General features: G+C 36.6%; 1 protein-coding gene and 1 long non-coding RNA gene across 5 annotated transcripts in view; one reads left to right on the forward strand and one right to left on the reverse strand.

Annotated features, from left to right (window-relative positions):
• LOC127854920 (fibrocystin-L-like) overlaps positions 1 to 25639 on the forward strand; it is a 98368-nt gene that overhangs the window by 60964 nt on the left and 11765 nt on the right. For 3 of the 4 annotated variants that reach the window (XM_052390026.1, XM_052390025.1, XM_052390028.1), the window contains exons 44-61: positions 1147 to 2690; positions 2978 to 3146; positions 3296 to 3556; positions 3902 to 4162; positions 4451 to 4705; positions 5436 to 5606; positions 6990 to 7223; positions 8572 to 9297; positions 9608 to 9758; positions 10196 to 10338; positions 12932 to 13021; positions 13573 to 13830; positions 14655 to 15203; positions 16946 to 16966; positions 21079 to 21165; positions 23399 to 23553; positions 24653 to 24866; positions 25410 to 25579. In XM_052390026.1, the coding sequence (XP_052245986.1) occupies positions 1147 to 2690; positions 2978 to 3146; positions 3296 to 3556; positions 3902 to 4162; positions 4451 to 4705; positions 5436 to 5606; positions 6990 to 7223; positions 8572 to 9297; positions 9608 to 9758; positions 10196 to 10338; positions 12932 to 13021; positions 13573 to 13830; positions 14655 to 15203; positions 16946 to 16966; positions 21079 to 21165; positions 23399 to 23553; positions 24653 to 24866; positions 25410 to 25579 (5459 nt within the window). The remainder of the gene's footprint in view (positions 1 to 1146; positions 2691 to 2977; positions 3147 to 3295; positions 3557 to 3901; positions 4163 to 4450; positions 4706 to 5435; positions 5607 to 6989; positions 7224 to 8571; positions 9298 to 9607; positions 9759 to 10195; positions 10339 to 12931; positions 13022 to 13572; positions 13831 to 14654; positions 15204 to 16945; positions 16967 to 21078; positions 21166 to 23398; positions 23554 to 24652; positions 24867 to 25409; positions 25580 to 25639) is intronic. The other variant, XM_052390027.1, reaches the window with a different exon arrangement.
• Positions 2147 to 11533, reverse strand: LOC127854921 (uncharacterized). Its single transcript, XR_008037199.1, has 4 exons — positions 10996 to 11533; positions 8625 to 10345; positions 2962 to 4734; positions 2147 to 2719 (listed from the first exon to the last, which is right to left on the reverse strand). It is a non-coding gene; the product is annotated as an uncharacterized LOC127854921 (long non-coding RNA).

Consider the following 25639-nt stretch of genomic DNA (forward strand, 5'->3'; position numbering starts at 1 on the left):
AGTTTTTAGTTCAGAAATCGGTTAGCAAAAATAGGCCTGTAATTATTATCTTCAGGAATCAGTAAGAAAATTAAGGCCTACATATTTTATCTTTAGGAATCAGTAAGCAAATAGAGGCCTACATTTATTCTCTTCAAAATTCAATAAGATAATATGGCCTTATTTATTCTTTTTAGGATTCAAAATAAAATATAAGTCTACATTTTTTCTTTTTATGATTCAGTGAGAAAATATAAGCCTTAAATTTATTCCCTCCAGAATTCTGTATTTAAAGACAATATAGGCCTACATTTATTATAACCAGGATTCAGAAAGCAAATATAGGCCTTATGCATTCCCTTCAAGATTCAATCAGAAAATCTTTGCCAACATTTATCCATATCAGGATTTAGACAGCAAATATTGGCATACTCTGTTGGTTTTTTTCCCATCCGGTACGCATCGATACGATGATATGACAGATTTGTAGTTTGTTTTCAGCCTTTTTATTAAGATTGATCTTGTCAGAGGCCAAAACCAAACTAAAACATTTATAGGTTATATCACCAGTATTTTGTGTGTACATAAAAGTACCGTACACTTGTACAGCAGACAACATATCATTCCAGGACTATTTATACAAAGGAATATTGAACAAAGTAAATAAATTAGTTATGTTTTTAAGTTTTTAATCTTAGGGATTATAAAACAATTTAATAGTCAGTATGTATTACAATCATGAACAGCTTTCTGCAATACTGAATAGATAAGTAATGATTTTTTAGCTCGGCTGTTTTCGGAGATAACCCGAGGTATTGTCATAGCCAGCTCGTCATGTCGTGTAGTCCTCTGTCCCCCAGCGTCTAACTAAAACCTTGACATTTTGCTCTAAAATCAACGTGATTCCACCTACAGCTTTGAAACTTCGTATGTAGATGCACCTTGATAAGTTCTACACGCCACACCCATTTTTGGGTCATTAGGTCAAAGGTGAAGGTCACTGTGACCCCCCCCCAAAAAAAATTCTGACAAGCTTTCATTTATTCAAAATTGCACCCGCAGCCGAACGTTCAGACACCCGTTATGCAGTGCTCTTGTTTAAGTTTATTTATTACAGCCATGAAAGATAATATAAAAATATTTGCAAATTTGCGTCTTCAACCTTAGGTGAGTTTGTCACTCAGACCTGCTTTGAGGGCAGGTTTGGTGAAGAGAAGGGAAACAGCCAGTTTGGAGGCCAGGTGCTGATCCACCAGACCGAGAAAGACACCCAGGTGGCGCAGGCTCATCTCTCGTACGCAGAGTTCACATTCGCCGGTCAGGCCTTTAGGCTTGGCAGATACCCCATCCACTTCCACCTTAACGGAAACATGAGTAAATCGTTCGTTGAGGGTTGCGCAATCCATAAGACGTTCAACCGCGCCATCAATATCCACGGCTCTCATAACATTAACATTCGTAAGAATGTCGCCTTCAACATCTTGGGTGGGGCGTTCTTCTTGGAAGATGGCATTGAAGTCAATAACACCTACGACAGGAATCTTATCGTGTTTGTTCGAGCTAGCTCCAGTCTCCTTAACGACGACATAACACCTGCAGCTTATTGGGCAACAAATCCTTACAATACATACACCAATAACGTTGCCGTTGGTGGAACCCACTTTGGCTGGTGGTATCGCATGAAGGAGTTCCCAGATGGTCCATCATTCACAACCACTTACTGCCCAGTACGTGTGCCCCTCAAAGAACACAGCAACAACGAGGCACATTCAAACGGATGGTTTGGAATCTGGACCTTCGCTGAATACTATCCGGTTAAGGGCGGAGCTTGCTCGGGTACAACAGGAGCTGAGCCGGCAGTCTTTAGAGGATTCAAGGCGTACAACAACGAGAAAGGCATAGAGTTCGTGGACTTCAGCTCCTTGCAGGTGATTGATAGCGTCTTGGTGCAGAATTCCTTTGCGGGATACGAAGGAAAACGCGTAATTAATGGTGAGAGGAGAAATCCTGCAACCAGTGCTACCGTCAACAACACACTGATTGTGGGCAAGTCCATGCTTCCAGATGTTCAGAATGCTTTTGGTTCAACTCAAGCTGGGGTGATCCTGCCTTACGGTGAGTCGCAACAACTGCATAAGGTTAAGTTCCTTAATTTTCCGGATGACGCTGCAAATGGGGACTCTGCTGTTGCCATAAAGTTTACAAAGATTGATGGTACGTGCAGTGACAAATGCGGTGGTTTTAACTATCAGACATCAGGCTTACAATTCGAAAATACACCCTACCGTATCCACTTCAGATGGGCTCATGAGGGAATCATAGAGGACACCGATGGGTCACTCTGCGGCACACCAAACTCTAAAGTACTGCCTAACTGGGAAACATATTATAACGCTCCCGGTTGTTCCGCAAACTGCACCGGAAAATTCAAAAATAATGATATGGAGTTCTTGGAACCTCTAGTATGTCCGGCCACCGTCAAATTCCACCGCCTGGCCTTTAACAATATTAAACCGGCATCACTTAAGGGAAAGAATTTGACCCTGACTAGCCAGCATGGCTCGAGCGTGGGCTTCTTTCGAGTCAAACGTATCACACATAAAGATGGCTGGATGGCCGTCCTCATGGGTGGTGAGACGACGACGATTACATTTGAAGGTGCAGAGGAAATGACGAACATCTCTTTCACTGGGCAGATAAACGAGCTGGAGGTAATCACCTTTCCAATGGAATTACTTCTCTTGAAATTTGAAAAGTACATTGAAAACATAAACTTTTGACTGAAAAGCTCTTGAACATGAAAGAATATTTAAGTCAAAGTAAGGTTTAAACAAATAAACAAAACCAACAGCATTGAATCGATTGAATGTAAATCTCAGAAAAAAATATGTCCACAAAATTAATGTATTATTGCAGTCATTTATTCAAAGATTTTCATCATTAAACATCATTTTATTAAAGTAGGAAAGATACCCAATTTACTTTGTTTGTATTCTAGGCTGGTGATTGTCTCATCCTCACATTGAGAGTTCTAGAAAAACCAGATATTGTCGCCCTGAATGGACAAACAGGAAAAAACCAGTCTGCAGCCCAGTTCACCTGCGCACAGGGACCTTCCTCCGGGGACTGGTGGTTCAATCCGGCCAATAACCATGTGGAATTCGCAGGTGAACATAATATTTTGAGTATTAGTTGAACTGCCAAATTATGTTTTCTTGAAATAAAGATGACTGTATTCAATAATTTTTAGTAACAAGGCATATCATATAAAGCTGTGTGTAAACTGTGTAAACTATGACACATTTTGTTGTTAAAGTAACTGGTCCTGCCCGAAGCAAGAGGGGTAGTGTCCGTGTGTTCAATACTGATATCAAGCTGGACATGAAGATAGAGAAGTGTTACTTTGCCGGCTGTGTCCCACCAACACCCAAAGACAAACAAGAGCCCCCTACTGAGCGACCCAACCCCTTTAATCTCTGGAACGAGGATATCTGGACGCGTGACCAGGCTGGACTTGTTCGAAGCAACGGCACTGGGGTCATGCCTGCCACTGGAGAGAATGTGCTCATTACTGAGGGTATGAAAATTTGAAAATAATTAAAATGGTAAAGTTGTAAAGCGAATTGATTGTTACAGTAATATGGATGAAAAGTATAGTTGAAGTCCACATTCAGTCGACTTACACTTCGAAACGCTTAATGGTTCAACTATCTTTGTTCTTTACTTCACAACACTCAAATTACATGTGACAATAATAAATAACAGTGACACATATACATATTTATAAATATGATGGTCACAGCTTTAAAAGAAGGAGCACCAGGTGATAACCTCATACAGTGTTAATAACTAACATAAAACAAAAGTTACAGTTATAACTAAATATTGGAAAAAAATAAATACATGGCTATCAAAATTGCAGACAAATGGATTGTTATAAAGACTACTACAGCAATTGAGCTTGGCACAGTTCGCGTAGAAGGAGGCCTTGAAATAGACTACAACTCTGAGGGGGTCACGTATGAGTTCAAGGTCAAATTCCTCATCATCATTGGGGGTCGCTTCCATGTAGGTTGGCCTAACAACCCCATGCTTGGAACAGCCAATATTGTGTTGTTAGGCAATGCAATGTCACCTGCCTACACCGAGATCGAAGGCATCGCCATTGGGAACAAAGCTATTGGTTTGTAACCAATTTAAACACTTTGAATCCAATTGTTACATTTGTTGCAATATTTTACGATAATTCATTACATAACACATCTTTCATTTGTAATCCGAATATGAAATCTGTAAATATTTAGGCTTCAAGATATAAGATATAATACAATTATCAGACCTTGCTACAGCTAAACTCCACAATTCTATTCCATAGCATAACTAGTACTTTAAATGGCAAAATGTCTAAATGACTGTAGAAAAATGTTCACTTTCCAATCTCAATTGTTAACAAATGTATTACTCCACACAGCTGTTTTTGGCGGTCTGGAATTACACGGTCGAGATGTCGGCGAGAGTTACACGCTCCTGACGCAGACGGCAAACATAGGGGACACCATTCTGAAAGTGACTGGCGATGACATCAAACTGTGGAGGGCTGGTGATACGGTGGTTGTGACATCTACCTCTCTGATTCCTACTGAGCTGGAGACAGTGAACATAGCTTCTGTTGACTCAGCTGCGGGAACAGTTACACTGACAAGTCCACTCAAGTACCAGCATACATGTATGTGTTCCACATTTAACCCTTTCCCGCTGGAAAGCAAAGTGAAAATTGCTACATGCAACCAGCATAAAACCAGAACAGCCTGCAAGTTAATTGCAGTTTGTTCAGGTTTTACGCTGTTTTGTGCTCATCAGTATCTTAGGGATGGGAATGAAGCCTTAAAAATGTGCACCTATTAAGAAATGCCTTTAATTAAATTTGATTTTATAAGTACTCCAAATGCTTCAAAATGCTTTATAAGTGGTAAATGGTCAACAATTGAAGTGTGCTGATCAATTAGCATGTGGTAATCTTGGGTAAAAATCAGAGAAGAGGAGCGGAAAAAACAAAATTGAGTTATGTTGTTTTTATTTCACACTCAAAATAATATCTAAACTTAAGCTTTTCTAGCACTTATGCAAATGAAAGTTTAATAATATTGTGTAATCAGATGTCAGATTTCTTTGAAAGTGTTCAAACTATTGTATATGGTTCTCCTTCATCTTTGACCTAACTACATGTGTTCAGTTGTATGTGAACTGATGAAAATCATACAGACAGACAGTCAGACAGACAGACAGAAATTAAATTTTATTATAAAATCATACTTTTACAAATCAAAATCCTTATAATCCATATATATGCTGATGTGTAACTAATTTTAAGAGATTTCTCGAATGAATGAACTCATTAATATTATCTGAAAGACAAAAACCATGTGTTGCTAGATTTCAAAATGTGTTGATTTCAGTTTACTCAGAAACTTTGAACGGTACAAAAGTAACCTTAGCAGCTGCTGTGGGTCATGTGACAAGAAACATAATCATTCAGGGGGAGAGAACTGACACCAACCAGGCTGGAGGTCGCGTTATTGCCTCTGTTACACAGGTTACTGTTGGGAGTGGAGCAGAGACACGCACAGGTACGTGGGAATTTATTGATTGAGAGAAGTTATATCAAAAATAAAAATTACGCTGTTATTCAAATAATGATTAATCAAATCAAGTTTTATGTATTGATTCATTTTAATGCAGACAAAACCATTAATTATCTTCCAAATATATGTGTATTATTGTTGATGTTATTTTCCTTAAATAGCATGTGTTTTTAACAAGGTTATACATGGGCTTACAGTGCTCTGTGAAAAAACGTGGTTTAATGCATGTGCGTAAAGTGTAGTCCCAGATTAGCCTCTTCGGACAGAACAGGCTAATCAGGGACGACACTTCCCGCCTAAACTTGATTTTTGCTAAGAAGAGTCTTTCTGTAAAATAAAAATACCATAAAAGCAGAAAGTGTCGTCCCTGATTAGCTGTGCGTACTGGACAGGCTTATCTGGGACGACACTTAACGCACATGCATTAAACCCCTTTTTCACAGGGCATGGCCATATTAATGTTATTATTAATTTATTTTGTAGATACTGGTAAGTCATTATGCACTTATCAACGTGCCAACTGTCATTTGTTTTGAGAGTTCAAAGTGTGTGCAATAAAATCTAACTCTTCTAGTCTGCTGGTGTGAAGCCAATTGTTTGACAATTCATGCTTAAGTTTCATAGTTCAAAATAATTATCGTTTGCAATGGAATCATATTATTCTGTAATTTATATACTGTTATATACTATTTTTATGTTTTTATTTCGTCTATTATGTCCCCCACCACTTTAGTGGGGGACATATTGTTTTTGCCCTGTCTGTTGGTCTGTCTGTTGTTTTGTTTGCTCCAACTTTAACATTTTGCCATAACTTTTGCAATATTGAAGATAGCAACTTCATATTTGGCATGCATGTGTATCTCATGGAGCTGCACATTTTGAGTGGTGAAAGGTCAAGGTCATCCTTCAAGGTCAAAGGTAAAAAAATTTTTATTCAAAGTGGCGCAGAAGGGGACATAGTGTTTCCAACAAACACATTTCTTGTTTGTTTCGTTATACATGTACATGTCTGATTACAAGATGATAACATTTTTGGTGATTGATCATGCTTTATCCCAGTTGTGTTCTCTTCTTTACTTTCATATCTCAATAATATGTTATGTAGTATAAACAATTGTAAAAAAATGTTATGCTGTGTAAATCTTAAAATAAGAAAAGCAACAATATTATATTGCACACACCTGCTCAATTAATAATTACAAAATTAAGGAACCAACATTTCAAAAATATTGCTTTTAACAATTATTACAAAATCTCACTAATGTACAAAATATTAATATTATAGTATACAATTAAACTATACTTTTATATAGTGCTATCAACAGTTTCAACAATCCTTGCAGCATGTTCACATGTTTCTCTTTACAGGGTACATTCGTGCCAGGTATGCCAAGTTTGACTTTATGGGTCAAGATGGTTACACGGAGTCCTACGACCCAAGGTTTGCAATTGCCTATGTTGCTACGGGACCTGTTAATGATGTCAAACCATCTCTTGTCCAGGGATGCGCGTTTGTCTCCCTTGACAGCACTGCTGTTGGAGCGTTTGGCGCAACAGATCTGGAGATTTCAAACAATGTGGTTGTTAACCCTGTTGGCAATGGTGTGTTACCCTTCATATTTCTTGTTTTTATTGTCACTTTTTATAAGTTCGTTTTGTATGGAACAGTTAATGTTTTTTATGCTCCTCCCAAAAATTTTGGGGGGAACATATAGTAGCCGCTTCGTCTGTCCGTGTGTCTGTCCGTCCGTCCGTGCACAATTTTTGTCCGGGCTATTTCTCAGATACAATGACCGGAATTCAATGAAACTTTATGGGAAGCTTCACTACCAAGAGGTGATGTGCATATTACCAGCGCGTTCTGGTCGGATGATTTTTCACAGAGTTATGGCCCTTTGAAATTTTCCATTAACTGTACATATAGTGCAATTCTTGTCCGGGCTATTTCTCAGCGACTAATGACCAGAATTCAATGAAACTTTATGGGAAGCGTCACTACCAAGAGGAGATGTGCATATTATCAGCACGTTCTGGTCGGATGATTTTTTTCACAGAGTTATGGCCCTTTGAAAATTTCCATTAACTGTACATATAGTGCAATTCTTGTCCGGGCTATTTCTCAGCAACTAATGACCGGAATTCAATGAAACTTTATGGGGAGCTTCACTACCAAGAGGAGATGTGCATATCTTCAGCGGGTTCTGGTCAGATGATTTTTCACAGAGTTATGGCCCTTTGAAATTTTCTATAAAAAATTTATTGTCCCTCCAACTACTGTGCCCTCAAGACATTTCCTTTTATCTAAATATATAGTGCAATATTGTGACAATAAAAACCTTTGGGGAGCATCACCCGTCTCCAACGGTTTCTTGTTGTTTATTGTCACTTCGTATAAGTTCATTTTGTATTTCAACCTTTATGTTTTTTGTTAAGGGTCAGTTTGTATAAGAGCTTTTTAAGATTATTTATAGGTTGATATCAACCTATTTTTCCTTAGAAGTAGCCAGATTTAACCTGTTACATAAATAAAAGTGCTCAGCAATAATCGCGCAAACAAACATTTTGTTAATTGTTTTATCATTTTTGGGGAAAGTTTGTAATTGTACATTAGGGGCAGGGTTCATGAGCAGATTAAAATGAAGCAGATTGTTTATTTGTGTGCCTATCAGCCCCTGCATCATTATTTTCATATTTTTACTAATTGATATATTGATTGTGGTAATGTTTATGTAGTATTCACATTATTTCTGTCAAACAACACTTATTTTTATGAAAAGTAAAATTAAAGTACTTTTCACTAATTTCTAGATTTCTGATAATTTATGTCGGAGTCATCGGCAAGACGTCTTTCTGCAATAAAGCATGTTTTGTTAAGGCATTGCTATTAGTGGGTGGTGCACAATTTCTAAACATCGCGAAGCTGACATGTAAAATACTACGTCAATTTCAGGCATTGTGACAACTTCCGATAACACCAGGATTGAAAACAATCTGGTTGCCAACCTTTTGTGGACTGGATCTTATGATGGACGCAATGAGCCCTTTAACATTCGCTACGAGGCGGGTATATACGCCATAGGCTCGCACGGTCTCCACATGGCTGACAATTATGTAGCCGGCTCAGAGCGTGTTGGCTACAGGGTGCCTGGCCAGGACTGCGATGACCCCTATACCCCTGCAGTGCTGAACTACGCTGTGGGCAACCTAATGGGCTACGGGGTCTTCCCTCCCCCCAAGGAGGACATTCTGAAACAGAAAGATACCCAAACATGCGTTCGAATCTCGGACATAGCTGCTTTCCGTAGTATTGATTATGGGTTCTACTACCAGAATGACCTGAATGTAAATCTTCATAAAATCATTGTGGCAGATAATCAGGTTAGCATTTTCCCTATGGTTATTGGTCCAAACCCGCTAACCCATGAATGTGGTGACCAGAGAGTGGATGTCACAGACAGCATTTTGATCGGGTCGACCGATAATTGCGCCAATATGCAGTCACCGAGCGGAGTTTACATGACCAACAGCGGGCATTGTCGAGGAGATAAGGGGCCAAATGGAGCCCGTTTGGGTCTACTATTCCCCCAGATAACTGGTGGCGGCAATGGTGCTCCCTTTAAACCATGCGGGAACATTATGAGTTACAACCCAATCTGTGGAGGAGGGAGTGTAACAGGTAAAAAAGTAACATTTATGTATATATTTAAAAATGCATGAATTTATTTGGTTATTTATTTATTTATTTATTTTTATATAGAAATTTAAAAAAAAAAGGATTTGAAATATAAGATGGGATACTATTCTTTGAAATTGAATTTTTGGAATTTCCAAAAAAATATGCACAAAGTATCGTCGTTGATTTTCTAATACTAAGGATCTTCTGCATCAAAACAAGTTCTTTAGAGGGTACAGCTTTATTATAAATGTCTAAATGACCATGCTTATTGTATTAATTTGTATACACAATTTCGTGGATACTTTTCCAGGAACCGTGTTTGCACACTTTGGACAGTGTTCGTACGCCCTATCTCTCAGCACTAATAATGACGATCTTCAATTTTATTTGTCATCCTCTTCCAATCTAAAAGTGGATGTGGATGACAACTTCCTGTTGTACTACCCACGACCAACTGTTGGGTAAGTATGCAGGATTCTACAATGAATTTAACAAAGCTGACTTATTTATCAATCATAATTTATACTGTTTTAATGTAAGTATATTTGTATTTCTTGTTTTTTGGATTAACTAACTGTGTTTCCACTTGAACTACAGGAAAAAACTACAAGAGTAATCCCATTTTAATGCATGAAAATGAGTATTTCTCATTTTGTTTAACTCATCTTAGCACAAGATCTCTGTGAGAGCTTTTGTGACATCCTTTTTTCTTTTTGTATACACTTTTCATCAAACAACACTTTCTAAATTGCTAAGCAGATTTTCTTTTCACCTTCTAAATTTCTAAGCAGATTTTCTTTTGCCTCCTTAATGTTTAAGCAGACTATCTTTCACATTCTATATCGCTAAGCCTTTTAAGTGATGAACTGTTACAAACTGTGTTTGCACTGAACTACAGTAAGATCAACCCAGCGGACTGCGTAGACATGGACTGTGATGCCATGAAGAAGGCCCTGCTGCGAGATGACGGGACGCTGGCCGGCTCTCCAGCGTATTTCATACCCAAGTCTGAGTGGCAGTGGGGCGGGGACCCTCGCAGAGGTCAGAACTGCTCAATTGAAATTTAAGTTATGGAATATAAGGAACATTCTAGAAACATTCTTATTAAGTCTTTTTTTAATCTGACAGTTTAAAGTTTTGTTTTTTCTGTGAATAATATTCAACAAAGAGTCACATACATCCACAAGATTTAAAAAAATAATTTTAATAATAAAATACAAGTATTACCCTATTTTTCCAATCTTTTGTGGCTTGATTGGTCATTTTTTGCTCATGTACTACTTAAAAGTACCCTGGGTGCTCTTATGTATACTATAAAGTAATTAGGGTACAGATGATATACTAAACAGTACTCTGGATTATCTTCAGATGCCTGTAAGCATATTTTCTCTGTAGTATACTTAAAATTCTTGCGGTACTTTAAAGTACATCTTTAGTCGACAACGTCAAATCACCATCTCCCCATCTGCCAATCAAATTTTTATCTAAACATTGATTGACCAATCAGCGATTAATATATCTGGTAGGCCAGTTGCTTACAAAATGTATGCCATTTTCCAGACAAGCGGAATGTTTTGTTTCACCTTTTTAAAAAGATTTTTGTTTATTTCATTTAACAAAAATTGGTATAACGATGTCAATGAGGTTAATGTCACAGTCGGTATCCAGAAAGATAAGTTTGAGGCATTGAATGTATACCATTTTCAAAGCCAAGACCTGATCTTGACAAGTGTGAGTGGAGGCTCCAATGTGTAGAATTACTGAAATTCTGTAACAGAACGTTAATTTATGTTAGAAAATGACCCAACAGATTGTTTATATGTAAAATTACATGAAATGTTGATACCTGCTTTGCATAACTTAACAAAATCTCCAGTGTGTAGTGCTAGTTTGTATCAGTAACAAACAAAATTATATTTTAATTATCCATATTAATAAATGCCATTGTAGAAGTGTAATGTTTTACTGATATCGCAAATACATGGGGTGGCTGTGGTGTAATGGATATGGTGTCCGCCTAGCGACCAAGAGGTCATGGGTTCGATCCCCTACGTGGGAGCGTTCTTTAGATCTCCCCCAAGACACCAAGTACTGGTTCTAGGCCCAGCAAACAGACTCGAGAGCGTTTATATAAGCCATATGCTTTCGATGCAATCAAGCTAAAAAATAAATAGGTTTAAAAAATACATGGGGTAACTTGGGGGTGGGAGCGTCGGTAACTTACTGAAATACCCGTTATAGATATCTAATGTTATGAAATTAAAAAAAACCTAATTTTTATTGCATTGCATTATAAATACCTGACACAAAACCATTTTACCAATGTTATAGGGGATGACAACAAATGTCTTTCAAAATAATCCTGAACATTGTGTAATCTACACTTAGAGACTTTTCTAACGCAACACTTTTCAAATTTGAATATGTCAATTATAATTAAAGATTTTGATTTCAAATTTTAAATGTGATCATTTGACACTATTGAGCAAACCCACAATAAAATCATTCATCCGCAATGATTGGACGCTTAAGCACATGGGGTATGTATAGTTTCATCTTTTTGCATGTGAAAATACATGCAGTAAAAGGCAACATTATTCTTAAATTATTTCAATTTATCATTGTAGGCAGGTTATAACACCAGGAAAACATCAAATTATTTTTTAAATGTATGGCTCTTATGAATATGCAGAAGCGCATCTTCATCACCATTAGTTGTTATCTATCTGTTGTAATGTCATCTTTATCACCATGAGTTGTTATCTATCTGTTGTAATGTCATCTTCATCACCATGAGTTGTTATCTATCTGTTGTAATGTCATCTTTATCACCATGAGTTGTTATCTATCTGTTGTAATGTCATCTTCATCACCATGAGTTGTTATCTATCTGTTGTAATGTCATTTGTATTCACGTTTAAGACTGCTCCAATCTGTTCTTTGATGTTCTAACATTATCCTTGTTAACATATCAACATGTGGTTTACCCTTGTTAAAATATCAACAGTTGGTTAACCCTTGTTAACATATTAACATGTGGTTTACCCATCTTCACATATCAACATGTGGTTTACCCCTGTTAACATATAAACATGCGGTAAACCCTTGTTTACATATCAACATATGGTATACCCTTGTTAACATATAAAAATGTGATAAACTCTTGTTAACATATTAACATGTGGTTTACCAATGTTCACATATAAACATGTGGTAAAACCTTGTTTACATATCAACATGTGGTATATCCTTGTTAACATATAAACATGTGGTAAACCCTTGTTAACATATCAAAATGTGGTTTACCCTCGTTCACATATAAACATTTGGTATACTTTTGTGAAGATATCAATATGTGGTATACCCTTGTTAACATATCAAAATGTGGTTTATCCTTGTTCACATATAAACATGTGGTTTATCCTTGTTCACATATAAACATGTGGTTTATCCTTGTGAAGATATCAACATGTAGTATACCATTGTGAAGATATCACCATGTGGTATATACTTGTGAAGATATCACCATGTGGTACATACTTGTGAAGATATCACCATGTGGTAATCAATTGCAAACACATCAACATTGTGTGATTCAATAATGCAGATTGATTCAACATTTTCTGGTTTGCAGGCCTCAATGACGCTAGAGTTCCAAAGGACATGCTTACTTTCCCGAATGGAACTGTGATTACAGTGGACCAGCTTGCTCCAAATGGCAGAGGTCTGTTCTGGAAAGATTAAAAGGGCAATTTGTGTTAGCTTTATCAAAATGTCAGGTAACTCCCAATATCATTTACAATGATAGACAACTGTTTTTATATTTGATATGCCCTAAAAGGAGGGTATGTAGTTGTATCACTGTCGGTGCGTGGCTGTATTGGATGGTTGTGTGTATTTATGGGTAAGCGTGTCCCTTTATCCATATGTAGTGTTTGAAATATAGCAGTAACATCCCTAGGAGGAATTCTATAAATTTATTAAGATTATTTATACCCATGACCTGTCAATGTGTCACAAACAACTCACATGTGTTTTTATCAAAAAGGTCGCTAATCAGGTTCTAAAGTTGTGTATTTTTATTTCCTTTCTATAACTTTGAGACGCTTTGGAAGGATTTGAATATTTCTGGGATTTGAATATTTCTTGGCAACATAGGTTTTTGTTTCTTTTAAGTACCACTTTTGCTTTTCTTTGCATTATCATTTATTTTTAAACCATGTTATCTCAGATGGCTGAGAAAAGATCTTGAGTTTAGTCATTGATATTTTCCAGGTATTTCAAGGGTGGCAGGTCAATGCACTCTAAAGGGATCCGCTTCCACATTTGAGTACTACAAGTGTGCAAATGTAAAATATGAGCTGCTAGTGATCGAGAGCCTGGACGCGGACACGGAAACCAGACGCCTGTCTCCCGTGGCGATCCTACAGGATGGCTACATTGACCTTATCAACGGACCTCAGGATCATGGATGGTGTAACGGATACACATGCCAGAAACGTGTGTCTCTGTTCCATGCACTTGTTCGGCCTGGTGAGTCTTTTACTTTTTGGACCAGTTTTGTCAGATATTTACTCATGGATGCCATCCAATCAAATAACTTTTGGATCTTTATTTCGTGAACATGAACATTATTGATAATTAACTAAGTTAATCATCCTTATAAAATTTCCAGTATTTGCATTTATACATGAAAAGCTTGGTTACCCTTTTCAATCTTTTCAAGAAAAAAACAAAGCATTTGCATGTTTGATGCATGGTTTATTTTTGTAAAAGAATTCAGTTTCAGTTTTGTTTGTTTAATACTTTGTTCTATACCCATTAACAAGAAGCATTCCAATTTAAAGAACCAGTATTTTCATGTATGGTATATTTGTGCCAGTTTATTGAAAAACATGGCCTGGAGGGGGCCGGGCAGTGCCCCTTTAAAAAAAAGTTTTTTCCAATCTGATAATTGCTCAGAATAATGATATGTTTTTTCATGATAACTTAACAGAGTTAGAAAATGATTGAGGTCCCTTTAAACACATAGCCACCCGGGGGCGTGGCAGTTTTGCCTTCATGTAATCTATGAAGCCTTGTCAAACTCTTTGCCCAATCAGCATGAAAATTTCTCCAGACTTTCTTCTTATGACATCTTATATATAACTAAAGTCAACAATGGTTCTGGATAAAAAGCAAGGTAAGAAGCTATATTTAAAAGACAAACACTACAAAAGCCACTCAAAGATGTTCAGTTCCTTTAGGTCTCACATGAGCAACCTAGGGCCTTTGGCCCTTTTGCTAATCTTTTTGCGTATGCTTATGATTAAGTTTTTATTGTCACTTTCTATTCCATTATGTTAAACAATATCCAGGTCTCCCAGTGTCCGTGTACCTAACAAGCGTTCAGCCAGACAAGATGCGCTACTTCATGATGGACGGCCAAGCGGACTCCTGCGTTGTAGTTTCCTTCTACTACCAGAACCCCAACCGAATTGACGTCTACACAGACGGAGGTAGCCATTACGAATTGCCTAAGAACGGCAAGTACGAAACCAAGGGAGGTAAACAAATCTTCAAACTTCTCAACGATCCGGGAGTAGACTATATACCCACATGCAGCGATCCCCATGGGTCCAACTACATTGACAGAGATGCCCGGCTGCAGTACTTTGTCCTGAAAGGCAATGCAGAGATTCAGTTGTCTAAAGCCAATGTGGTCATTGTATCCTTCGGCCTGCCAGCTATGACGGTAGAGGAGTTCTTTGGAGCAAACATCGTCGAGAACCTCGCTGCTATGCTCAACATCCCTCTGGAGAAGGTCCGTGTTGTCAGCATTGTGTCATCTGCAGGTTCCGGCCGCAAGCGACGTTCAACCTCGACTCTGGCCGTTGTCTTGGAGATCGGGGATGAGCCACCAGCAAGTAAATTGAAATTTTATCTTAACCTTTACTCCTTAAATACGCATTTTGACCTGTTTGTAATCCATTAGAAATCAAATTAAACAGTTTCAAGTATTAAAAGCTTCATTTCCAACCCTCAGAAACTGATAAGCAGCAAACAGCATAAAGCCTGAACGACTGCGAGTAACTTGCTGTTCTATTTTTATGTTGTTGCATATAACCATTTTCAAATTGTTTCTGAGTGGGAAAAGGTTAATTAGATTTGAATAAGATTGCGTTATTCAATATTTTTTACCAGATTTCATTAGGCCTTTTTTTGTCAAGATTTTATTAGATTGCTTAAAATTGTATTAACGCATTTCCTGAATCTTTGAAAGCAATATTAATTCATTCAAAAGTCTTTATTTCGACAATTGTGGTTGTTTATGTTTGAATTATAATTAGATCAAGGAAAATCTAGCTTTTTTAATATGTTAAATAAAAAAAACTGTTTGATTCAATATTGAATTATTTAAAGGAACAATTTTCTGTTAAATGTACTTAATTAAATCGCATCAAATGCATTGAAAAAAAAGATGAAATTTTATTGGTTTGGTATGATAACAATGTTCAACAGTCTGTGCAACATATTTTTAGGGTAACAGTAAAACTGCTGTATCTTGTTTACATGTTAGTATGAGACACAGTAGTTCCACAGGCCAGCGTTGTTTGACAATGAACAAATATTGTTTTAATGACCATATGTAGAGTGTAGAAATGTAGAAATTAGAGAATGTATATGGAGGATAACACATGATTGAAAATTGTAGATTGTAGCTTTTTAGAGAATGTAGAATGTACATGGAAGATCATACATGATTGTATTATTACTAAGATTTTAATTAAATTATTTACCATACGCAGAAATTGATTTGTTGTTCTGTTTGTTTATTTATAATTCTCTTAATTAGATATTATTATGCCATGTCTTAAATATATTCTTCAGAACATTTGTAATATCCATGCTTTCTCTTAGATATTCCTAATTTTTCTATTAAGCAGTTTAAGTTTAGTAAAATGATGTTGCATAATATGAAACATTTTAATCTTCTTCAAGAAGTTCTTGTGTCAAATTTTTTTAATTAAACATCATTATTTTATCTTGGTTTCTGCTGATGATTGACATAACATTTGCTATATTTGGTTGACAGGTGTTGATGGTAATGTATTACATGTATTGATTTGCAATAATACAATTGATGCATTTGACTTCTAACCAATTTAAACAAGATGTTAATATATATTGGCTACTTTCAACACATCTTCAGTTGACTCTTTAGGTTTATAAAATGATTTAATTAACTGACTATAGAATAAAACAGGTCATAAACTCATATTGACTAATGAAGTTAATTTAACAGAAGATATGAGCTTTTTAATTCCATTTCCTTGATACTTTTGGTATATTTTAAGCTTTAAATACAACAATTAAAATTTTGATTTTGTTAATGATAAACATTACACATATGATTACAATTAGCATTATTGAACTGTTATGATCTATTTATTTGTATATCCACTTTGTACTGGTCAAACAGTTAAGCCTGGAAACATGAATAGGCTAACTTACTTCTGTCATACAACTGGAACTCTGGTGAACATTATCCAAAATCAAATAAAAAGAAAACACAATTAATGGTTGATCTATTTTCTGAGAAAACTTAATATGTTAGACTTGACATTATGAAAATACCTAAATATCAGATATCTTATGTGTCTTATAGCTGATACCTCATCAAACACTGGTAGATATAAGCAGTGCTCTGTGAAAAGGGGGTTAAATGCATGTGCGTAGAGTGTCGTCCCAGATTTGCCTGTGCAGTCCCCACAGGCTAATCAGGGACGACACTTTTTACCTAAACTAGATTTTTACTAAGAAGATACTTTGTTTAAACGAAAATTATCATAAAAGCGTAAAGTGTTGTCCCTGATTAGCCTGTGTGGACTGCACAGGCTAACCTGTGGGGACTGCACAGGCTAATCTGGGATGATACTTTGCGCACATACATTAAACCCCCTTTTAACAGGGCATGGCCCATATATATGTGTAGTATATCCTACAATTTACACAGTCATGTTCACAGATTGAAGCAATGATAATTGTTATTTGTCACAAATTCAAAAATAAAAGGCAAAAAGCTTCCTAAGAAAATAGACTCTTCTGACAATTTAGTACTGTTGTTAACCCTTTGAGCGCTGGAACCGGATTTTGAAGGCCTTTGCAAACAGTTTGGATCCAGATGAGATGCCACAGAACGTGGCGTCTCATCAGGATCCAAACTGTTTGCTATTCTGATAGTATTCTTTGAAAAAAATCGAAGAAAATGCTTATTTTATAAATTCAGCAGACGACATTTTAGCAAAAGACAAATTTCCCAGCATGCAAAGGGTTAATAATATTTGTTGTTTAAATATAATGAATTGAAAGAGTTAAATTAATAAAGGGAATGCTATACTGTGGAGTGTTTTTTTTATAGTTTATTCCCAAAAACATGAAAATAAGTGACTACAGTACAATTATGTAAAATTGTTCAAAATAGTTCTGAGGTATTTCAGAGGAGTGTAAATCATTTTGTCAGAAGGTCTAAGGTTTAAACCTTGATGATTGTGACTTATGTCAGTGAACCTGGTTTTCTTGTAAAAATATTTGTGGTCTTGAGCTTACATGCTTAAATTTGCTTACAAAATATAATTATTGTCATTTTTGAAAATAAAAACAACGCCAGAATCTGTGAACATGTATATCCTATTAATATTATCATACACCATCAAAGGTGGACTGTTCCTATGAAGATCTTCCAGCTATTCCTATCCTTTGATGACCATAATCAATAAAACTTGAATTCTTGCTGTTAAAATATTGTGTGTTTTAAACAAAATCTACTTCCAAATATGTACCAATTAACAATTCGGTAAATCAGGAAAAAGTCTTGTCAGTCCAGCTTAGAGTGTATTTTTTAATATATGTTGTATTTGTTTTGTTTAAGTATTTATGTTACAATATTACAAATGTACTCACATTCTGCATGTTCCTAAACTATTGTTTGCTTGAAATCACTTAAATTTCCTCCGTAAATCTGAACATACATTATCTTTAAAATGCTGTGATATTTAAAATATTTAATATATTTAGTATGATACGTATTTGAAATATTTTAATAATATTTTTTAATATTTATTTTATAATTGTGCATTTGGTTTGAATTAAGTACAATATGTTCCTTGTTCATAAGCTTTTACAGATGGAATATTCATTGGCAAAGGCATTTGTTTACATATAATTCAACAAAATTGTAAATATTGATATGTGCAACAACAAAATAAAAACCTTTGATTGTGCCTTACCTATTTGTTAGCTCACCTAAGCACAATGTGCTTATGGTGAGCTTTTGTGATTGCTGTTTGTCCATCGTGCATCGTCCGTCGTCAACATTTGCCTTGTTAACACAATAGAGGCCACATTTATTGTCCAGTCTTCATGAAGTTTGGCAACAAGATTCATCTCAAAGATATCTTGGACGAGACTGAAAATGGTTACAGTTGCTTGGAAAACATGGCCTCCAGGGGGCATATTTTTCTAATATGGCTGATATGGCTTTAGTAAAACCTTGTTAACACTAGAGACAACATTTATTATCCGATCATTATGAAACTTAGTCAGAAGATATTCCCCAATTATCTATTGGACGAGTTTGAAAATGATTCTGGTTGGTTGAAAAACATGGCTACCAGGGGGCGGGGCATTTTTCCTTATATGGCTATAGAAAAAACTTTGTTAACACTATAGAGATCACATTTATTGTCCGATTATCATGAAACTTGGTCAGAAGATTTGTCCCAATGATATCTTGGATGAGTTTGAAAATGTATCCAGTTTGTTGAAAAACATGACCACCAGGGGGCAGAGCATTTTTCTTTATATGGCTACACTTGTATATGGCTGTAGTAAAACCTTGTTAACACTCTTGAAGCCAAATTTATTGTTTGATCATCATGAAACTTGGTCAGAAGATTTGTCCCAATGATATCTTGGATAAGTTTGAAAATGGTTCTAGTTGGTTGAAAAACATGGCTGCTAGGAGGCGGGGCATTTTTCCTTATATGGCTATATATGGCTATAGTAAAACCTTATAACACTCTTAAAGCCACATTTATCGTCCGATCTTCATGAAACTTGATCTCAAGATTAGTCCTAATGATAAGTTGGATGAGTTTAAAATTGACACTGGTTCGTTAAAAAAACATGGCTCCCAGGGGCGGGGCATTTTTCCTTATATGGCTTTTGTAAAACCTTGTTAGCACTCTTGAGGCCACATTTATTGTCCGATAATTATGAAACATGGTCAGAAGATTTGTTCCAATGATATCTTGGACGTCTTTGAAAATGGTTCCAGTTGGCTGAAAAACATGGCCACCAGGGGGCGGAGCATTTTTCCTTATGTGGCTAGAAAGGGCTATAGTAAAACCTTTTTAACACTTTGGAATCCACATTTATTGTCCGATCTCTATGAAACTTGGTGACAAGATTTGTCTCAATGCTATCTTGGACAGTTAGAAAATGGTTCCAGTTTGTTGAAAAACATGGCTGCCATTGGGCGGGGCATTTTTCTTTATATGGCTAAAGTTAAAACTTGTTAACACTGTAAAAGTCACATTTATTGTTCAATCTTAATAACACTTGGTCAGAACATTTTTTGTAATGCTAATTTGGATCATTACAAAAATAGTTCCTGTTTGTTGAAAAACATAGCCGCCCGGGGTCGGGGAATTTATCCTAATATGTCTATAGTAAAACCTCATTAGCACTCTTGGGGCTTCACTGAGCAGGTCAGTTCCTTTGTATCTCAGGTGAGCGACTTTGGGCCTTTCAGGGCCTCTTGTTTTATTAAGGATTCATAAAAAATATTGACATAATACATAATAATTTTCATAAATGATGTTATGTTCTAACACAATTTTTTCCTTAAATTTTGTTTAACCCAATCCCCAATTAACAATAAAGTGGATGTGCAACTTTTACCATTTTATGATCCTAATGACTTCAATACTTATGTTTTTACCTGTTGCATGTATACACCTGTGTAAGGCATTTATCCTATTTATGGTGACTTGCACATGTATATATTTGTTTTGATTCTGATAATTCCTTTAAAATAATATACTCATTTCTTTAAAGTATTAACACTTCAGATATTGTTTGAATATGCTGTAATTTAAAGTTATAACCATATAACTGTTTAACTATATATGTTTACAACTGTTATGACTTCTTTTGCATTTAGATTACATCAAAATATGAATGTAACGGGTAGTTCTGATAGCTTTCATAATAGTTGTGTAAGTACATGTACCTTTTTCATTATTTCGGAATATATCACTTTTGGTAGAAAATCAAAGTTCATATCACATTCATCTATAGATTAAGATGCTTTTAGTACGACAATATTTGATATTTTGTACTATATTTTTTTAGAAATGAACTGGCCCCTGTCACATAGTCAAGGATCTTAACACAAATTTAACTTCTGACAGCATTTTGTACTTTCAAATAATGTTTTTATGATATGTCCACAAAATGAAGGACATAATACCAAAAATAAATACATAAAACCCTTAAAAAAGTTATCATAGATGCTAGTGCTTAGTATTGCTTCTTTTTTTTAAACTTTAACGTATTTTAATCATGGACAATATATCAAATGAATTCTTTGACAAATGTATCTTAATGCATTATCTAATGATGTTAAATTAGATGGCCTTAAGATATATATTATATTTCACACACAATCTCTACATCAACATCATAGAACATTTTTCTGTTTTAATTGTAACCCATGGTTACCGCTGTACATTGCAGGTGCCACTGACAACACAGAGCCTGTAGTTGACATTGCTGACCTTGTGATGACCGCCTGTCAGGACGGTAGCCTGGACACCAGCTTGAGTGAGTAGCAGTTTAAACCTATTTATTTTAGCTTGATTAAACGCTTATTTAAACACCCTGGAGTTCATTTCCTGGGTAGAATCAGTACTTGCCTATTGTGGATATCTTAAGAACGCTTCCACAGTGGGTAACAAACCTGTGACCTCCTGGTTGCTTGGCGTACACAATATCCACTACTTCACCTTGAGTAAGATTTGATCAGCCAACATGAATGTTGAACAAACTTTCAGTCTCAGTTTATAAAACAAACTATAGTCCAGTGACAAAAAAGTAGGAACTGGGACTTTTATATTAAATGCTTTTATGTATTTGGTCTACAACCATCAACATGGCAAAATCCCTTTTTTGCTTTCTGATATAGTCACAATTTACTGAGGGCTTATTAATTCAATGGTTGCAGATTACAAACCATAACTTGGATCATCTTTAACATCACAACCATCAAGAACCAATCTTTACCCACACAGTTGCTCTTAAAGACTAAAGGTCTTTCAGTGCACACAGTTGCTCTATATAACATCCCACATGTTGCAGCTACCTCTATATAACATCACACTTGTTGCAGGTACCTCTGATATCCATATATATACCGTAATTACTCTATGTTTTCGGACACTTAAAAATAATTAATTTTTTTCGTGTCCAAAAACTTAGATACAAAAAATATTCACAACATACAGGTGTCCGAAAACATAGAGTCGAAAATTGAAGTGTCCGTAAATAGCGCCAATTATATCAACGACTACCCGTAATAGCACGCACTTGTAAATACCATGCAGTATAGTACAAATTACAGTTATATATGTTTGCGCTGCATTTAAAATAATTTTAAATGCTTCATTTATTTGACAGAAAGTTACTACAAGGTTGTACTTTGACCAACGAGTTCAAAGATGAGCATGTGATGTACCGATACTCGCTAGTATGAACCTGTAATTAACGAAATAAAAAAGCAAACTATAAATTATTTGTTTGTTCATTTCCGATAGTTGTTGTCGAACACCTTCCATTATTCGTAAAACTTGCGATCCTGGGTGCATCACACTTTGAAGCGTTGAGTATTTGCCACAGTTATTTTACTGAGAAGGTAATTGTCATAACTCTTATGCTATCAGGCGAAACCATTGTTTAATACCGGTTTACAAGGTTATTTACCCAATAACGCAAATGTAATGGTCCGTTGCCCTCAGGCATGCACCTGCCATGTTTTATGATGTTAATCTGGTTGTAAAACCCCATGATCGAAGTGTCATTAGATATCGAAAACAGGACCGAAATTTGGTAAAATAGCGCTGTAAAATATACTGTCCGAAAACTTAGAGACATTAATTATGGACGATAACTCATGTGTCCGAAAATTAAGAGTCACGAAAAATAATTATTTTTGCTAAAACTTAGAGTGTCCGAAAACATAGAGTAATTACGGTATATAACATCCCCCCTGTTGCAGGTACCTATGTATAACATCCCACATTTTGCAGGTACCTCTATATAACATCCCACATGTTGCATGTACCTCCCTATAACATCCCCCCTGTTGCAGGTACCTCTCTTTAACATCCCACATGTTGCATGTACCTCTATATAACATCCCACATGTTGCGGGCACCTCTATATAACATCCCACATGTTGCAGCTACCTCTGGTATCTATATATAACATCTCACATTTTGCAGGTACCTTTGGAATCTATATAGCATCCCACATGTTGCAGGTACCTCTATATAACATCCCACATGTTGCAGGTACCTCTGGTATCTATATATAACATCTCACATTTTGCAGGTACCACTCGTATCCATATATATAACATCCCAATGTTGCGGGTACCTCTGGTTTTTATATATCCATATATACAGTATAAAATTCCACATGTTGCTGGTACCTCTGGTATCTATATATTACATCCCACATGTTGCAGGTACCTCTGGTATATATATATAACATCTCACATTTTGCAGGTACTTCTATATAACATCCCACATGTTGCAGGTACCTCTGGTATCTATATACAACATCTCACATGTTGCAGGTACCTCTGGTATCTATATATAACATCCCACATGTTGCAGGTACCTCTGGTATCTATATATAACATCCCACATGTTGCAGGTACCTCTGGTATATATATATATATATATATAACATCTCACATTTTGCAGGTACTTCTATATAACATCCCACATGTTGTAGGCACCTCTGGTATCTATATATAACATCTCACATGTTGCAGGTACCTCTGGTATTCAGTGTGAAGAGATCATCATTGGGGGTCATGTGTACCAGCCTGTAGAGCCCGCTGGTCTGCGGTTCTTGCAGACCCTGAAGCCCTCACATGAGGGTGTGCCTTTCACCGTGCAGCCAAAGGTCCGAGCATACGACGACAACGTAAGTGGCTGACTTGATTTCATACGAGCTGCCTTCTAGGAAGACTGGGCTACATGTGCGTCAAGCATAGTTCCAGGTTTGCCTGTACACTGGGCTACATGTGCGTCAAGCATAGTCCCAGGTTTGCCTGTACAGTCTGCACACTGGGCTACATGTGCGTCAAGCATAGTTCCAGGTTTGCCTGTACACTGGGCTACATGTGCGTCAAGCATAGTTCCAGGTTTGCCTGTACACTGGGCTACATGTGCGTCAAGCAAGCATAGTTCCAGGTTGCCTGTACACTGGGCTACATGTGCGTCAAGCATAGTTCCAGGTTGCCTGTACAGTCTGCACACTGGGCTACATGTGCGTCAAGCATAGTTCCAGGTTTGCCTGTACAGTCTGCACACTGGGCTACATGTGCGTCAAGCATAGTTCCAGGTTGCCTGTACAGTCTGCACACTGGGCTACATGTGCGTCAAGCATAGTTCCAGGTTTGCCTGTACACTGGGCTACATGTGCGTCAAGCATAGTTCCAGGTTTGCCTGTACACTGGGCTACATGTGCGTCAAGCATAGTTCCAGGTTTGCCTGTACAGTCTGCACAGAAAATCTCTTATTAACAAAAATCCAGTTAAGGCAAAACGACTTTATGTCTATGCAGACTGCACTTGCTAATCTGGGATGATACTGTATGTAATTGCTTACTAGTATTGTCATGCATTATTTCACATACGGTTTGGCTCGTTCAGTTGAAGGAGCACTGGAATGTTGTCTTTAGTTAAGAAATTGAAAGCAGCCTAGCCACTTTGTTTGCATTGGCATTGGTCATGCGCCCCTTGCAAACAAAGTTCATAGGAGCTGTAATGGAGTCACTCTGATAGCATGTCAGTTTGTTTACATTTTTTTTAGTGGGTTTTTTGGTGCATGTTATTTCTAAATTGCTTTAAATATGAGACACTCTTTTCATGATGAATGATCCACAAAAAAGTGACATGTTCAGTACTAATGTGCCATTGAATTTGCAGGAGCATAGAATGTTCTCATTATGTGGAGCCAACTTTATTTGCATTCCTTATTTATCTGAAAAAGTTTTAAAAGCAAAACGCACTGGATTTTAGGATAACCTGATCGACAACATGGGTATAGTTGAGGACCCGTGGAAGATCACAGCAACCCTTCGGGCGGGTACCGGCCACGCCAACGCTGTCCTAGGGGGAACAGTAACAGTGACAACAGCCAATGGTTGGGCTAACTTCACCGACCTGCAGATCTCACACAAGGGCAGTGGGTACATCATTGACTTTCAGATCTCCTACCCACTCAGCGCTGCAGGTTCGTACATAGTTGTTCCTTGCTTCATTGACTTTAAGATCTCCTACCCACTTAGCGCTGCAGGTTCGTACATAGTTGTTTCTTGCTGTGTACATTTTAAGGGATTACTTTTGCCTTTTCTATTTAATTGATATCTCCTACCCGCTTAGCCCCGCAGGTATGAATATACATGTAGTTGTTCTATGATCGTCATGTATGTACATTTGAAGGGGATAATTTAACCTTTTATGTGAACATAGTTGGTCTGTGCTTGTCATGTATGTACATTTGAATTTTGGGAATAACTTCGATTTATTAATGTAATTATGTGGAAAGTAAGACATCAAAATGTGTATTCTGTTTATAGAAATTTTGATTATTAATATAGCATTCACGTGACAAGATGGAGCATTTACTTATCAATCCATTTTAAGACTTTGTGAGTACAATTTCAGCCACACCAAACAGACCTCATACATATGGATAAAAAAATGAAGAAAAGCATTTTTGATGATTATGACATTTCCCATTTTCTGACGCATATTTTCTCTCTCTCGTCAACAGCGCTGAACTTAAAAGTCTCGACGGATCCGTTTGACGTTATGGCCGTTCCTCTTACGTCAGGCGTCCACTCCATGACGATGGACAACATTGTCACCAATGAAGTCATGACATTGACCTTAGAACTGCGTGATAGCACCACCAACAAGCCCATCCCTGACATTAACTGGCGGGTAAGTTTTATTGAATAGCTTTTGGTCTATTTTGTTTATTTTGTCTAAACTAGTAAGACT

Source organism: Dreissena polymorpha, chromosome 13 (genome assembly GCF_020536995.1).
Source record: "Dreissena polymorpha isolate Duluth1 chromosome 13, UMN_Dpol_1.0, whole genome shotgun sequence".
Taxonomy (NCBI): domain Eukaryota; kingdom Metazoa; phylum Mollusca; class Bivalvia; order Myida; family Dreissenidae; genus Dreissena; species Dreissena polymorpha.